This window comes from Euleptes europaea, chromosome 6 (assembly GCF_029931775.1).
Source record: "Euleptes europaea isolate rEulEur1 chromosome 6, rEulEur1.hap1, whole genome shotgun sequence".
In the NCBI taxonomy this organism is placed as follows: Eukaryota; Metazoa; Chordata; class Lepidosauria; order Squamata; family Sphaerodactylidae; genus Euleptes; species Euleptes europaea.
In genome coordinates, this window is record NC_079317.1 from 87,325,567 (window position 1) to 87,339,648 (window position 14,082).

Consider the following 14,082-nt stretch of genomic DNA (forward strand, 5'->3'; position numbering starts at 1 on the left):
AACTTATAATGCAGAATGGTCTGTGTTTCCCATTATCAAGGCTGATAGCACACTGCTCCGTTCACAGCATAAGTACACAAGGTGTTAATCCTTCTGGGGCTGTGCTTAAAAAATTACTTAACATTCAAGCCATTACTTAGCATACAGCTGGTTAGCAGTTTTCCACTAAAGCATTGGCTTGGAGCCCACATATTTTTGTTCTGGCACATACCTGGAGCTGTAAAGGGCTGAGTCCAGAAGCAGCAGCAGCTGCCATTGTTGACGGAATGAACTGCACCGGATAGTTATCACCTGTCAAGGAGAACAATGCATACAGGTTTAGACAATGAGCACAGAATAGCAGCAGACAAGTGCAAACAGGGCCTCGGCAGTGCCTGCGCTCCACAACACTGCTCTAAGCCTAAACATCTGCAAACACAAAAGGGGTTTGCCGGGCACAGACTTGCAGCTCGACGTTGGAACTTTTTGCTCCAGAGATCGCTAGTAGGCAAACTGGCAAAACATTAAATGCAATGCCTCGACCCAAGCGTGCTCGCTGTGATTGCAGATCACAAAGCATAGCAGCCTTGAAAAATAAGAAAGGAATAATTACGTGTTTAGAAACATTTCGGGTGATAATGACACAGAAAGGCATGCCAAGGCTCAGTCTTCTCAGATAGTGAAAACCTTTGAGCTTGGAAAGTCTTTTTTGCTGTAAGTCCCATAGCAAACAGATGAATAAGCAGAGGTGAATTGATTCCAGAACATTGCTTTTCCCTGAACTGTTGCATAAGGGTAGCTCGGACTTCTTGTATTCAGTCCCAGGACAATTTTCTGACTATTCTGGGGTCCACTATCCATGCAGCAAATAATCTGTCCTGCAAATGAATGTGCAGATAGGGTCTGCCATTATGTATAATGGCATTAGAACAAAATCTCTTTGGTTGCTTCAACATAACTGTTTTACTCTGCCATGAGTCCCAAACAGAAGCATTCTTTTTTCCCCCACCATCCACACAGCATCCTTATGAAATAATGCCCCTTCTGCTTTTCCCTCTAGTTTGCTGAGATTTTTCCTAAATCTGCTTTTTTTAAAAAATGAATCACAGACAAAACATGTTTTTACCTCTGTGGATGGGAAGGTGGGGATTTTTTTTTCAGATTCTACCCACACTGGCACCGTTTTCCTTGTCTCACACCCCCATGATTGCCATTCCCCTCGCCCTATGACATCAGAGGGTTTTCGTCAGAAAAAAGCCCTCTAGTGACAAGGGGGGAACAGCATCACCACAGGGCTGAGGCAAGGAAAGTTTGAGGAAAACCTCCATGCAGATACTCCATTGACGTTCTACATTTGCAGCAGCAACCAATGCCACATAAAGAAGAAGAAGAGTTGGTTTTTATATGCCGACCTTCTCTACCACTTAAGGAAGAATCAAACCGGCTTACAATCACCTTACCCTCCCCGCAACAGACACCCTGTGAAGTAGGTGGGGCTGAGAGCGCTGTGACTAGCCGAAGGTCACCAAGCTGGCTTCATGTGTAGGAGTGGGGAAACCTACCCAGTTCACCAGATTAGAGCCCGCCGCTCATGTGGAGGAGTGGGGAATCAAACCCGGTTCTCCAGATCAGAGTCCACAGCTCCAAAACACTGCTCTTAACCACTACACAACCCATGTAGATGTATCCAAATATCCTTCTTATAGTAAAGTGAGTCCTTCTTACTCCTACTTAAAACCAAGGACAAGAACACATCATAAGAACAAAGTTCTTTTTCAGTCTTTGTCTTACCAAATCGTGTTAGGATGATGAGACGACGGGGGCGGAAACATCATCCTTTCCCCATACTGCACCTGCATAGTTCTTGGCCAGCTGACACTCCCTTAGCTTATAAGGGAGGAAAGCACCAACCACTTCAGGATCCTAACCCTGCGTGGAATTTTTACCTCTTTCCCGGGAGTGTCCATCCATGTAGCTTCAAAGAACAATGTGGTCCACAGATGGACAGCTGAACTACACATAACATTTAGCTGCAAAAAGCCGATATAGAATGGGGGTGGCAATATACAGTTACATTCTGGGGAAGGTGGTTAATTCTTCCTCCGTGCTGTTGTCCTGATCAAAAACAATATTTCCGAGGCTGCTTTTTAGTTCTTGTGAGGAAAAGAAAACAAGATAGCTACTTGAGCTTAAAACAGCCCAAAGGGGCATTTTCAATAAGGGAGACTTAAAAAACACACCCTGTCCCAGTACCACAGCCACTCAGATCTATATCAGCTACAATCAGCAGCTGCTTTTTGCAACTCAAGAGGTCTGACCATGGATCCCCAGCTTCATGTGCAGTTTGGTCCTGAGAACAGTACTTCAGGACACCTCTGATATCCAGCCTCAGTTGTCATTAATTCACTTTGTGTTCTTCATGTACCCACAAGTTAAAGTCTATTTTGACCTGACATGGAATAAGTGCATCGCTGTACTGAAGTTTCTACAATTTAAGGTACATCAGGAAAAGAGGTATTCAGAAACACGCTGAACAATTTCCCAACCTGATTAAGACATTAGTGCTACTTATGAGGATCCTAATTATCTGTGAATGGCAATCTGATATTAACCCAAATAAGTAGAATCCACATTGCATTAATATTGCTGAATTCCAAATACTGCTTATTCATAAAATCTTGGATCCAGCAGCATTTCTGTGAATGGAAGGAGGCACCAGTCCCCCCTCCTTTAACAAAGCATGGCCCCTTCATCACGCAGTTCCTACCGGTGCCCGTGTCCTCCAGCTGCCATGTTTTGGGGAGTGTTTTGGGCTGCAGTGGGAGTTGCAGAAGTCTCATTCCACTAATGGGAATCCCTTCCATCAGAGAAAATCAGCTCTGTATTCAAACCCATAGTTGCAAACCATTGTAGCCCTTTGTAAAGAAGCAGCTTGACGGACTGGATTGAAATGTTTCCTCATGCTAATCCCATACAACATTTCTCTCCCCTATTGCTAACTGACCCTGCCTTCCCCTTTTCTGAAGTTTAGGTTTGCAAGTTGTTGGAACAGGGATCAAGATTTTTATTTTATTTTATTTTATTTTGCTTACCATAAGCAAAATAAAATAAAATAAACTGGATACTGCTGCAATTTAGAGGGTTTTACATAGTTTTGCTAAGAAGCCCCTAAGTAGCCATTCCTTAATTGGATACTGCTGCAATAAATTGGATACTGCTGCAATTTAGAGGGTTTTACATAGTTTTGCTAAGAAGCCCCTAAGTAGCCATTGCCTGTGAATATGGTTGCCTATATATGGCATTGTTTTAGATCATAGCAACTATTAGGCATTAAGTCTGCAACCAACTCCCACTGTCACTTCGACGTGCTTCTGCAAAGTTAGAACTAGAAGGGGAGAGGGGTGCAGAGCTTAAAAATTAAACTTGCAATAAAAATGCAGTGATTGATAAATTACTCAATAACCGTAATTTAATAGATTATCACTTTGGCTCCGTACTTAAAGTCAGTGTTACATGCTGTCTCTAGGCTATGTTTTAATAAGCTGCTCCTCTGCACATTTTTGACATTTGTAATAATCAAGCTGTTTTGCATCAACTTATCTACTTTGCATGCAGAATGTACGGATGTAGGTGTAACATCTGGGAATTGTGAGGTTTTCTCCTACACAACTGTGCTAGCAATTCTCAAGTATTTTTAGTAACATCCAAAATCCTCATGAATACCCTTGCTCCATTTCCCACCCAAAGACCTGCTATACTTGCAGAAACACGGTAAACAGTACGCTGCGTTCACTTTTTAAATGAATAGTGAGTTTCTAATCCACAAGGTCTCTTTGCATCATATCCATAATACCTCATCAGACCATTGAGCACAGTATGTGCTTGTACACAGTCCAGTAACAATTGGCTTCTGATTGCATATGGAGTGCTGCTACAATGCCTTTGCTAACACTACATTGTGCTGGTGTCCTATGGAGTAATGTTCATAATAATAATAATAAAAAAAACTGGTCTTATTTCCCCCCCCCCTTTCTAAGAGGTTCATTCTGATGTTTGCAGAGAGCCGTTGTTTTAAATAACTATTCTTTTCTTCGGTAAAAACATTTTTTGTCTCTTTATGGCTAGATAATTTTGCTTATCTTCTTTGATGGCTAAATGGAATTATGTGAATACAGAGTTACAGAGGATCCTCATCCAAAGTTAAATAATGTTTCTTTCGTAAATATACAAGTTAAAAAAGAAAGCACAAAGATCTAGAATTAATGATGCTTTAAATAGGAGAAAAATAAGCATTCAAGCTACGAGCATGAATTGCGTTGCTGAACATTTCTAAGGCATTCTTTCTTTAAATATCATGAATTATTCATCCTTCTTCCATGCAGTAATCCCTCTCCCCCTCCATTTCCCCCTTTTGTAAGTTCAATACCAGTTGCTTTATTTGTACTAAAACATTTTCCGTGTCAAACATATATTTTTTTTAAAAAATCAAAACTGAAAGAATTCCCTGTGGCACTGCTTCTTCACAGCTGTCATGCCTCTATGGTTTGAAATGGCTAGAAATTATATAATTTTATATATATATATATATATATATATATATATATATATATATATATATATATATATATATATATATATAATTTCTAGCCATATATATATATATATATATAAAACAATAATATGCAACACACCTTAAAGTTAATTTATTAGTATCTGCACCACACCCTCTGGCTCACCTGCTGGCTACAGCTCTCTCTTTGCTGATAATAAGCCTATTTTCATTCTTCTGTATTTTTCTCCCCTAAATCACCCAGATGTCCCTTCTGGAACTAAATCTGAGCATATAGTGAACAGTACACAGCTAACATAATCCTACTGCATTATATAATAGCATTCTATTGAGAACAAAGCATGACACTTCATATCTTTGGAATGTTTTGCTGACAATACTACAATTAAAACAGGAAAATATTCTTCGTGGGGAGGGGTTCTAGCTAAGGGCGGGGAGAGGTGATGAAAGTTTTTTTAAAAATTAATTACAGAAGATACACCTTCCCCGTTCTAATTTTCTCAGCACAAAAAATGGATCAAGGAGCTTCTTGGTAGCTGTTTTGGCAATCTATCAGTCAACATGTTGTAGCTATTTTTTTCAGATTTGTTTCTGAATTTGGAATGCTTGCGTGAGGACCCATTCTCTTTAATTTTATAAAGGGAGACCGAACAAGTTGAAACAGGTTCGTTGTAGGTATAGGTGTGTGCTAGTCTTGATTACTAGGAGAATGGCTGAGTGAAACAAATACAATCCCTCATCATTTATTCTTGTATACACTAACCTCCTCAGCTCTCCTGCTTAGATGATTGTCTATTTACATTATGTCTTCTATTGTTTACATGTACAATGGAGCTTACAAGTCACGGGAAGATTAGCCAACTTCTCTTTCACTTGTCAGAGTTGTCAATTATTTTAAAGCAGCAGCATGTACTTGCAATACATTGTCATAGATGAAGAGCGAAATAATGTTTCCCACTTTTAAACTATTACATATATTGTGTAAGTGGGTTTCCTGCACAGAAGGCACATTATGCAGCATGATCTCTTACCACATGCATGCATGTCAGAAAATTACAGTTGGCTTTTGCACTTTTCAGGTTCCAGGAATTGTTTAGTTTCACCTTCAATTTGTTTTCCCAAGCAATTTTAATGCTACTTAAAGCAAACTGCTGAAGAACTACACTAAGCTTGCTAGAATCAAAGTGAAGCATTTGAGAAGCACATCTCACTGGTCAGCAAGCATCACCATTTGCTTGGAAGTTAATCATCATCATTATTTTACATTCTAATAGCAAAGTTGTCCAAATATGAGGATACTGAAATCCAGTGATTGGGCTGTGAATGGGTAAGATAAGATTTTTCTACAAACCTGAAAAACGCCCCATGTTTGCAAAAAAATCTGAAATCTTAAAAAAAATACATTGGGGGTGTTAAAACCCTCAAAATAATAGAAGAAGCACCTATAGCTTTAACAAACTGATTCCCTCAGTGGCTGTTGCTAGGCAACATCAGCTTTCCAGGCTGGGTTTCAGTGCATAAAAGGCAGGGGGAGTGGGCAGGGTCCTTTCCAGGGCTGTTTTGGCCTTTGAGGGAGGATTCTGGGGCCAGGCCTGGCAAGGGTTGCCTGCTCTAAGTTGGAAAATTCCTGGAAATTGTGGTGTGGTAAGTTTTGAGGAGGGAGGGACCTCATAAGAGTATAATGCCATCAACTCCTTCCTCCAAAGCAGCAATTTCCTCTATGGGAACTAGGGTTGCCAACCTCCAGATGGGGGCTGGAGTTCGCCCAGAATTACAATTGCTTTCCAGATGACATGGATTAATTCCCCTGGAGAAAATGGCTGGTTCGGACGTTGGACTCTATATCATTATACCCTGCTGAGATCATTTCCCTTCCCAAACCTCACCCTCCCAAGACTTCACCTCCAAAACTCCAGGAATTTTTCAACCTTGAACTGGCAACCCTAAGGAAAACTGTTGTTGGGACCGAGAGATCTGTTGTAATTCAAGGAGACCTCCAGGCCCCACATGAAAGTTGGCAGCCCTAGAAGGAGAGAAGGAAGCAGGAGAAGGAGAGAGGCTATGGGGGGCTTTCAGGAAAGGAAAAGAGGGAATGGTGAAGGGGGGAAATGAGAGGCCTCCTGCAAGCAAGTCCTTGCAGGTTCCCAGTTGCACACTATAAATACCAACAGGAATACGTATAAAATTAATTAGATGATCTAAGATTTCTCAATTAGTACTTACGATGACAGAAAATTATATTACACAATACTGAAAAGTATAGTTATTTCTTTTTTTAAAAAAATCTGTTATCACTCGAACGATTGGTATTTTGTTTTCACAGGACTTTTTAATCACTTCTGACTGTAATGTGTGTGGGAGTGCTTGGAGTCCAAGTAACTTGCAATGCAAAGATAGAAAGGGTTGGACAGGAACATTGCAGGTGCACACAATCTCGTTCCCCGTAATGCCCTGGAGCCCTGCCTAGGGCACAGGCGGCAGGGATAGAGGGGAAAGAGAGCCATAAATCTTTATTTAGCCCCATAAAGATCAATCAGCTTGTGAACACTGTACCCACGTTAGGAAGGATCCTCACCACACTGCAGAAAGAACAATGCTTTTAAGAAAATAAGCAAGTGTTCCTTTAAAGCAGGAGCAGACTACGAAATGAAAACAGCCCTGGAGCTACATGCCAGCACTGCAGGGCCACTTATCTCGGTGGGGCCAACAATTGGGCTATTAGCTCGCTCATTGTATCATCTCTCAAACTGGAAGCAGTGCAGAAAAAAACTCAATTGTACAGCTGATGCCAACTGCCATTGCTGATGAGGGGTCTGAGCCAAGCAGACCCGGAAGCTTGTGCAGAGTTGCTGGGGCTTCGCAGCCCTCTAAGGTACGGCCCACCAGGAAATTGCCCTGGAAGTTCAATGGCCAGTCCGCCCCGATAGAATGATAGGAGAAACGAGCAGGTAAATGAACCTTTAATTTTAAAAAAAAAATCTTTGCTCAACTGGAAGTATGATACTTGGCTACAGTGCTAACTAATAGGTGTGTAAACACCTCTTGGAGCAAATTATATTGAGCCCATACTAAAACATGCCAAAAACTTGGCAAACTAATTTGACCAAAGCATACAAACATGACCTGATACTGGTCAACCTAACCCTGTATTGTGCACTCCAGCTGGCAGTATTCTCTGAGGTATCATCAGGCTGACTCTTGAAGCCTGATATCACTGTAATGGGATTGTATCACATTAATGCCACTGAACCTGGGATTTTCTGCAAGCAAAATTATACTACTGAGACCAAAATTACCGAATCTGGAAATATACATGTGTATGGTCTGCAGTAAAAAGAGCCCCATGGCGCAGAGTGATAAGCTGCAGTACAGCAGTCCAAGCTCTGCTCATGACCTGAGTTCGATCCCGACGGAAGTCGGTTTCATTAGCCGGCTCAAGGTTGACTCAACCTTCCATCCTTCCAAGGTCGGTCAAATGAGTACCCAGCTTGCTGGGGGTAAAGGGAAGATGACTGGGGAGGGCACTGGCAAACCACCCTGTAAACAAAGTCTGCCTAGAAAACGACGGGATGTGATGTCACCCCATGCGTCAGGAATGACCCAGTGCTTGCACAGGGGACCTTTACCTTTTTTTTTTTATGGTCTGCAGTGATTCACTTGGTCATCTCTGCTTTGTGGTGGGGGTAACGGTGCTAGTTATTTACATCTTTGACATGCATGTAAAAACTGTGCCGTCAGCTTCACCTCTGTTACCCCCAATCTGGCAATCGTAGCTGTGAGCCAGGCCTGGGCTGCCTCCTGGCTAAGCCCATTGCCACCCTTCTCCAGCAGGGCTTCTGCCAGCCAAAGGCACGCTCATCATCTGTGCAGCTCACAGGGGCTGCAGAGCATAGACATCTCACTAATTGATACAGTTATATATTTCAGAATTGATTAGTAGTGCCAGAACTGAAATTGACTGTAACATAAAGGGCAGTGTTTAGCTTATTCTACTTAACCAGAGTAGATTTATTCCCATTTTGCAATTGCTGGTGGAGGATAAAGCAAACCCAAGGTATCTAGTCAGTCACTGCTTGAGTAGAGGCTGAAACCCAGCCTCTCAGGACTAAACTGGACCTTCTTAAACGAAGCCATATTTGTCATAGCTAAAAAAACAACAAAAACAAAAACATATTCCACAAATGCAGTTTTATAAAAGTAACAAAACAGAGCAAAATGGAACAAAATGAAATAATTTCTGCCATTTATTTGACGCACAGTCTGACAAAAATTACTTGAAACTTACTTTAGATTTAACTTGGATTACACTCGAAAACCTATAGTTTTGTTTCTAAACTAACCCCACCTCTTTCTAAAAGTCACTGCAAAATTTCAATTCATGGCAGCATCCAGTTCCAATCATTACTTTGGAATTTTTTTACATTTCACATCCAAAGAAAAAGCTATAACATTTTTTATAATGTTCATTAGAGGGGGCCAATATAAATGAGTAACATAAAGATGGCTCTTCTGGGCCAAGGTTTTGGTTTACAAAGCATGTACAAATGAAAATAAGGTTGCCTTTTATTAACTTAAATGTCTTCATAAACTGGATTCCTTGCTAACCTAGCTTTACACATTTGAAGCCCCGTTTACAAGGCTGCTCAGAAAGGAGCTTCAAACCATTATATCCCTAATTGAATTCCCCAGGAGCCCAGTAAACTCAAAGGGATAAAGAAAGAAATCATAACATTCGTTAAACCTCCAAACATATCTCACTGAAAAGTTGCATGACCTGCTACAAGCCTGAATTGATGATGGCAGCTGAAATGCTGAAACCTCTGCTATTTAGATGGAAATCATACAAAATACTCCCCATTCCAAACACACAAATTAAATCATGCCTACCTTCACTTTTTATCTCTAATTACGGGTAAGAAGGCTTGCACAAAAGACTAGTGTGTGTCCATGCTGATGATAAAAGGCCTGAAAAGAGATATTTGTAACCTTCCTGTAAAGAACCAAGCTACTCTCACATGCAAATTGGATAGGAACTGGGTCAATAAATTCAAAAGAAATGATTTTTGTAGTACACAGAAATAAAATAAATATGGTCCCAAATAACCAATTCCTTGGGCATCTCTCTAGAAGAAATTTTTATCTAGACTTGCAAAAAGGCACACATTTCCTTTCCCTCAGCTAACCTGTTTGCATACCGCTATCCATCCCAGACAGATCACGAGAGAAGTCATGATTAATATCTTACCATGTTCAATAGCTTCACATCCCTGTCAACTTACCTGGTTTATAAGTTATTCCTGGGGGGAAAAGGAAACCCTGCTGGGCTGCGGCAGCCGCTGCCAATGTCCGCTGGTCGTGTGGAAAAATTGGGATCATGAGCGGAGGCATGTGACCCTGAACCTGCTAAACAGAAGACAGCCTTTGATCAGAAAGTGCACAGATTTGTCTCGACAGATACCTCTCCAGCACTGATAGTGTTCTCGTGTTCAGAGTGCCAATGAATCTTCTCCTTTACCATAATTCTTGCCAATTTCACATTATCACATCAAAGCCCATGCTAACATTTCTTTCCTTCAGAGTCAAAGCTTTAACGGTCTCATTCAGCTGCACTGTTCCTTATTCTACCTTGCTTGGTTTAATTCTTTGCAAGCACTGTACCATGTAACTATAGGGTAGCTTTCTATTTGCACGTTTCAGTACTTTTCTGCGCTCACTTTCATTTGTCTTCAAATATTACAGCATGAGCATGTACGACTTTGCTTATATTCTGAACATTTTTAAGTTTCAGCTATTGTAGCATTAGCATAAACGCCAAACAATTCAGTGTTTTCAAACTAGTAGCACAGCATCATAAGTACCCTCTTAAACAAAACTGACAGATTGCATGCAATACGCAACTCCCCATAAATGTATAGTCTGTCTAGGACATTTTATAGCTTTAAGCATGGCCACTTACCCTAGCAATTATAGTGATATTTAGAGAACATACCAGAATAAGTCCCATTATACAAAATTCCATTCAACATTACATCGATCAAAGCAAAAATATTTTACAAATCAGATCTAAGGAGTATAAAAATGAATAGCTTTAATGGCTCTATAACCAGAGAACAATTTCAGCCCCTTCTTCTCTTGCAAAGTAGTGGTACCAGTTGCTATTTAAACGTAAAAAATGAAATTCAAGCACTTTTTGGGCTTTAATTCCGAAAAGAAAGTTGTTTTGCTGGTAAAAATCCATATGTTGACCTATGACACTGTTTAAATAGTACCACATTTTCTTGTCATATCCATGTTCCTCTCCCAACCCCTGATGCAGTCCAGAAAGGCTACTGTGTGCGTGTATGTCTATGAGCTAATTTACCAACAAATCTTCTCTGGGGGAAAAGCCCTAAGATGTAGGTTAATAAGGGTCAAGCAAAATATAAACACTTTACAGTATTTTTCAGAATCCATTTCTCAAGAAAATCAACTTATAATAAAAAGGTCTTTGTGCAATTACTGCCATAGCACTGGGGCGTGAAAGAAACTAGCTTTGAGCAGCCATTTCTTTCATTTTAGCTGACTCAGCCTGGTTCTCGATGTTTGAAACACACATAACGTGGTTAAATTGAAGCTGATCCCCATGTGTTCAACACTGACTTTATTTGTGACTGAGTTTGTGGCATGATGATAATTCCTACGGGCTGCGTGAGTAAACAACAGGCAAACACAATGACATTGTCTAACAGCAAAGGCAAAAAAGAACTACCCCGTTTAGTCTGAACTGGATAAAACATGTTTCCCAGTCACTTGGAATGCTTTCAGAGAAGGTACAGAATCACAGGGTTCTTCACACAACTCCTCAATCCAGTTAACAGACAGATTAGAGCAGCTCAAGATAATGGAAAGAAACCAGAAACAACAGAATTTTGATGAATGGGCACACTAAATATGAAGACTAAGGCACTGGGCATCTGTGAAAGGGAAAAAGCATGTACCTTTAGTACAAATGATTTATTATTACCATACATGAAGGCAGAAGTAGATATTATGGAAGCCATAATACCAAAATCTACATCCTCACATGACCCTAGCATGACCGTTAGACTGTTAAACAGTTATGCTAGGAAAAGTTGAGGGCAGCAGGAAAAGAGGAAGACCCAACAAGAGATGGATTGACTCAATAAAGAGTCAATAAAGATTGACTCAATAAAGAGATGGATTGAACACAGCCCTCAGTTTGCAAGATCTGAGTAAGGCTGTCAAAGACAGGACATTTTGGAGGACTTTGATTCACAGGGTCACCATGAGTCGGAAGCGACTTGACGGCACTTAACACACACACACAACCCACTGAAACCTAATTAATGTCATGAAATTAAAACTCCACAATGCCTTTGGATAAGCAGGTTGCTTGGAGTACCTCCAATCAACCAAGACTGGTTCACCCGCTGCAGCTTTTCCTGCATGAAAGCTGACTTTCCCTCAGTTACTTGGTAACATCCAGATTAGATTACTGACATATGCTTTACATTGGCTACCCTTGAAGACAGATGGGAAATTTCAGTTGATATAAAACATGGCTACAAGGGTCTTTAATGGGAAGTTCTAGGATGATCCCATAAACCAGGGCTGTTCTACTGGCTTCCAGTGTCTTACTGGGCTCTACTGAAGGAGCAAGTTGTGTACTTTAAATCTCTAAACAGTTTGGGTCCAGAGAATCTAAACAGTTTCTAAAGGAATGCTATCACCCATGTCAAACTACCCAGGTTCTGAGATCCATGAATGGTTCTCAGCATGAGCTGAGGTTAGGTTAATTCAGAACTGGGGGAAAGCTTTTGGGCCACTGCCCCAGATGGTGAAGCTTTCTCACTCAAGGAGTAATGCTGAATAACCGGAATTATGTTATTTGAACCTATACACAACTTTCAACATCTGTGGATGGAAAAGCAGTTGACAAATGTTTTAAATAAATTAATGAATGATGGAATAAAATAAGATCCTTGCTGGATCAGACCAATGGCCAATCTAGAAAAGCATCCTTTTCCCCACAGCAGCTGACCAGATGTCCTGGAAGACCACAGAGGTGGCAGAAAGGCCATAGCCTCCTCCTCCTGCTGCTTCCCAGCAAAAGAAATTCAGATGGATTACAACTCCATCAGAGGGAGTATACCTCTGAATACGGAGGTCCCACTCAGCTGTCATGGCTACTAATCATGGATGGGCCTATCCTTTATGGGTCTGTTTCTCTAATCCCCTCTTAAAGCAGTATAAATTAGCAGTCATTACCACGTCCTGTGGCAAGAAACAAGTTAGTTGTAATGGGAAGAGGTTATTTATTTATTCATTTAGCCTTTCTCCTCAATAGGTACCCACAACAACTTACATAATTCTTCTCTCCTCTTGAATATACCATCCATAAATTTCTACTGTGATCCTGATTTCTGGTATTTGGGGAATGTGTAAAAAGATTCTATTTTCTTTTTCTGCATCATGCATAAGTTTATAAATCTCTATCATATCCCTTTAGTCCCAAACTCTTCAATCTTAGGAAACGTGTTTCAACACCTTGATAATTTTGGATGTCCTTTTCTGCATATCTTAGACATGTAATGACTAGAACCAGACAATATTCCAAATACATCCACACCATAGATCTATACAATAATATAAAAATACTTACCATTGTATTTTCAATACATTTCCCAAAAATCCCTACTATAGAATTTGTCTTTTTTTTACTACCACCATACACCATATAGACATTTTCATTGATCTAAAAATTTCTTTCCAGGTTAGTCACCATGAGTTCAGACCTCATTACTGCTTATGTAAAGCTAGGATTAGGAGGTGGGCAATGTTTTTCATGGGTCACCCCAATTTGAGATAATTTATGAACAAATTAAATAGTACTGGTCCTAATGCTGATCCTAATCCCTTGGGACCCCTCTGCTTACTGTCATATTGCAAGAACTGTCTGTTACTCCTATCTTCTGCTTCCTATCCTTTCAATAGTTGCTAACGCACAAGATCTCAGTCCAGTAGCACCTTAGAGATCAACAAGATTTTTGGAGGTATGAGCTATCCAGAGTCAAAGCTCCCTTTATCATACCCCCCAAACACTTGTTGGTCTCTACGGTGCTACTGGACTGGAATCTAGCTGTTCTACTGCAAACCAACATGGCTACCCTCTGAAACTACTAATACATATTATCTTATTCCATGATGTCTACAGGATTACTCCTAGCCACCTGCTTGTTAACATTCTCAAAGACCTCCAACAGGTACAACAAACGTACACACTGCACACCACTCAGGATCAAGTATAGGATTAGATCACTTGCAGCCAATTCCATGATTAACTGTTACAAAGCATACAAGCATATATGATAGCTAGACATTCTGCATCAATGTCAGAACTATAATGTGCAAGATCTGGGGATAGCTGCATCTCACTCTTAACTTTCCACTGGGTTTGTGAAATGCACCAAGCCCTCCTTTCTGGGTACGCAGAAAGCAAATATCGCAGATGAAACTGCGAGCGCTTTTTGCAA

General features: G+C 40.5%; 1 protein-coding gene across 10 annotated transcripts in view; it reads right to left on the reverse strand.

Moving 5' to 3' along the window:
• The window catches only part of SOX6 (SRY-box transcription factor 6), a 539,429-nt gene that overhangs the window by 115,601 nt on the left and 409,746 nt on the right, over positions 1-14,082 (reverse strand). For 7 of the 10 annotated variants that reach the window (XM_056851453.1, XM_056851454.1, XM_056851452.1 and 4 more), the window contains 2 exons: positions 9,829-9,952; positions 212-291 (listed from right to left, as the gene is read on the reverse strand). In XM_056851453.1, coding sequence (XP_056707431.1) covers positions 212-291; positions 9,829-9,952 — 204 coding nt within the window. The remainder of the gene's footprint in view (positions 1-211; positions 292-9,828; positions 9,953-14,082) is intronic. The other 3 variants (XM_056851456.1, XM_056851450.1, XM_056851447.1) reach the window with 1 other exon arrangement.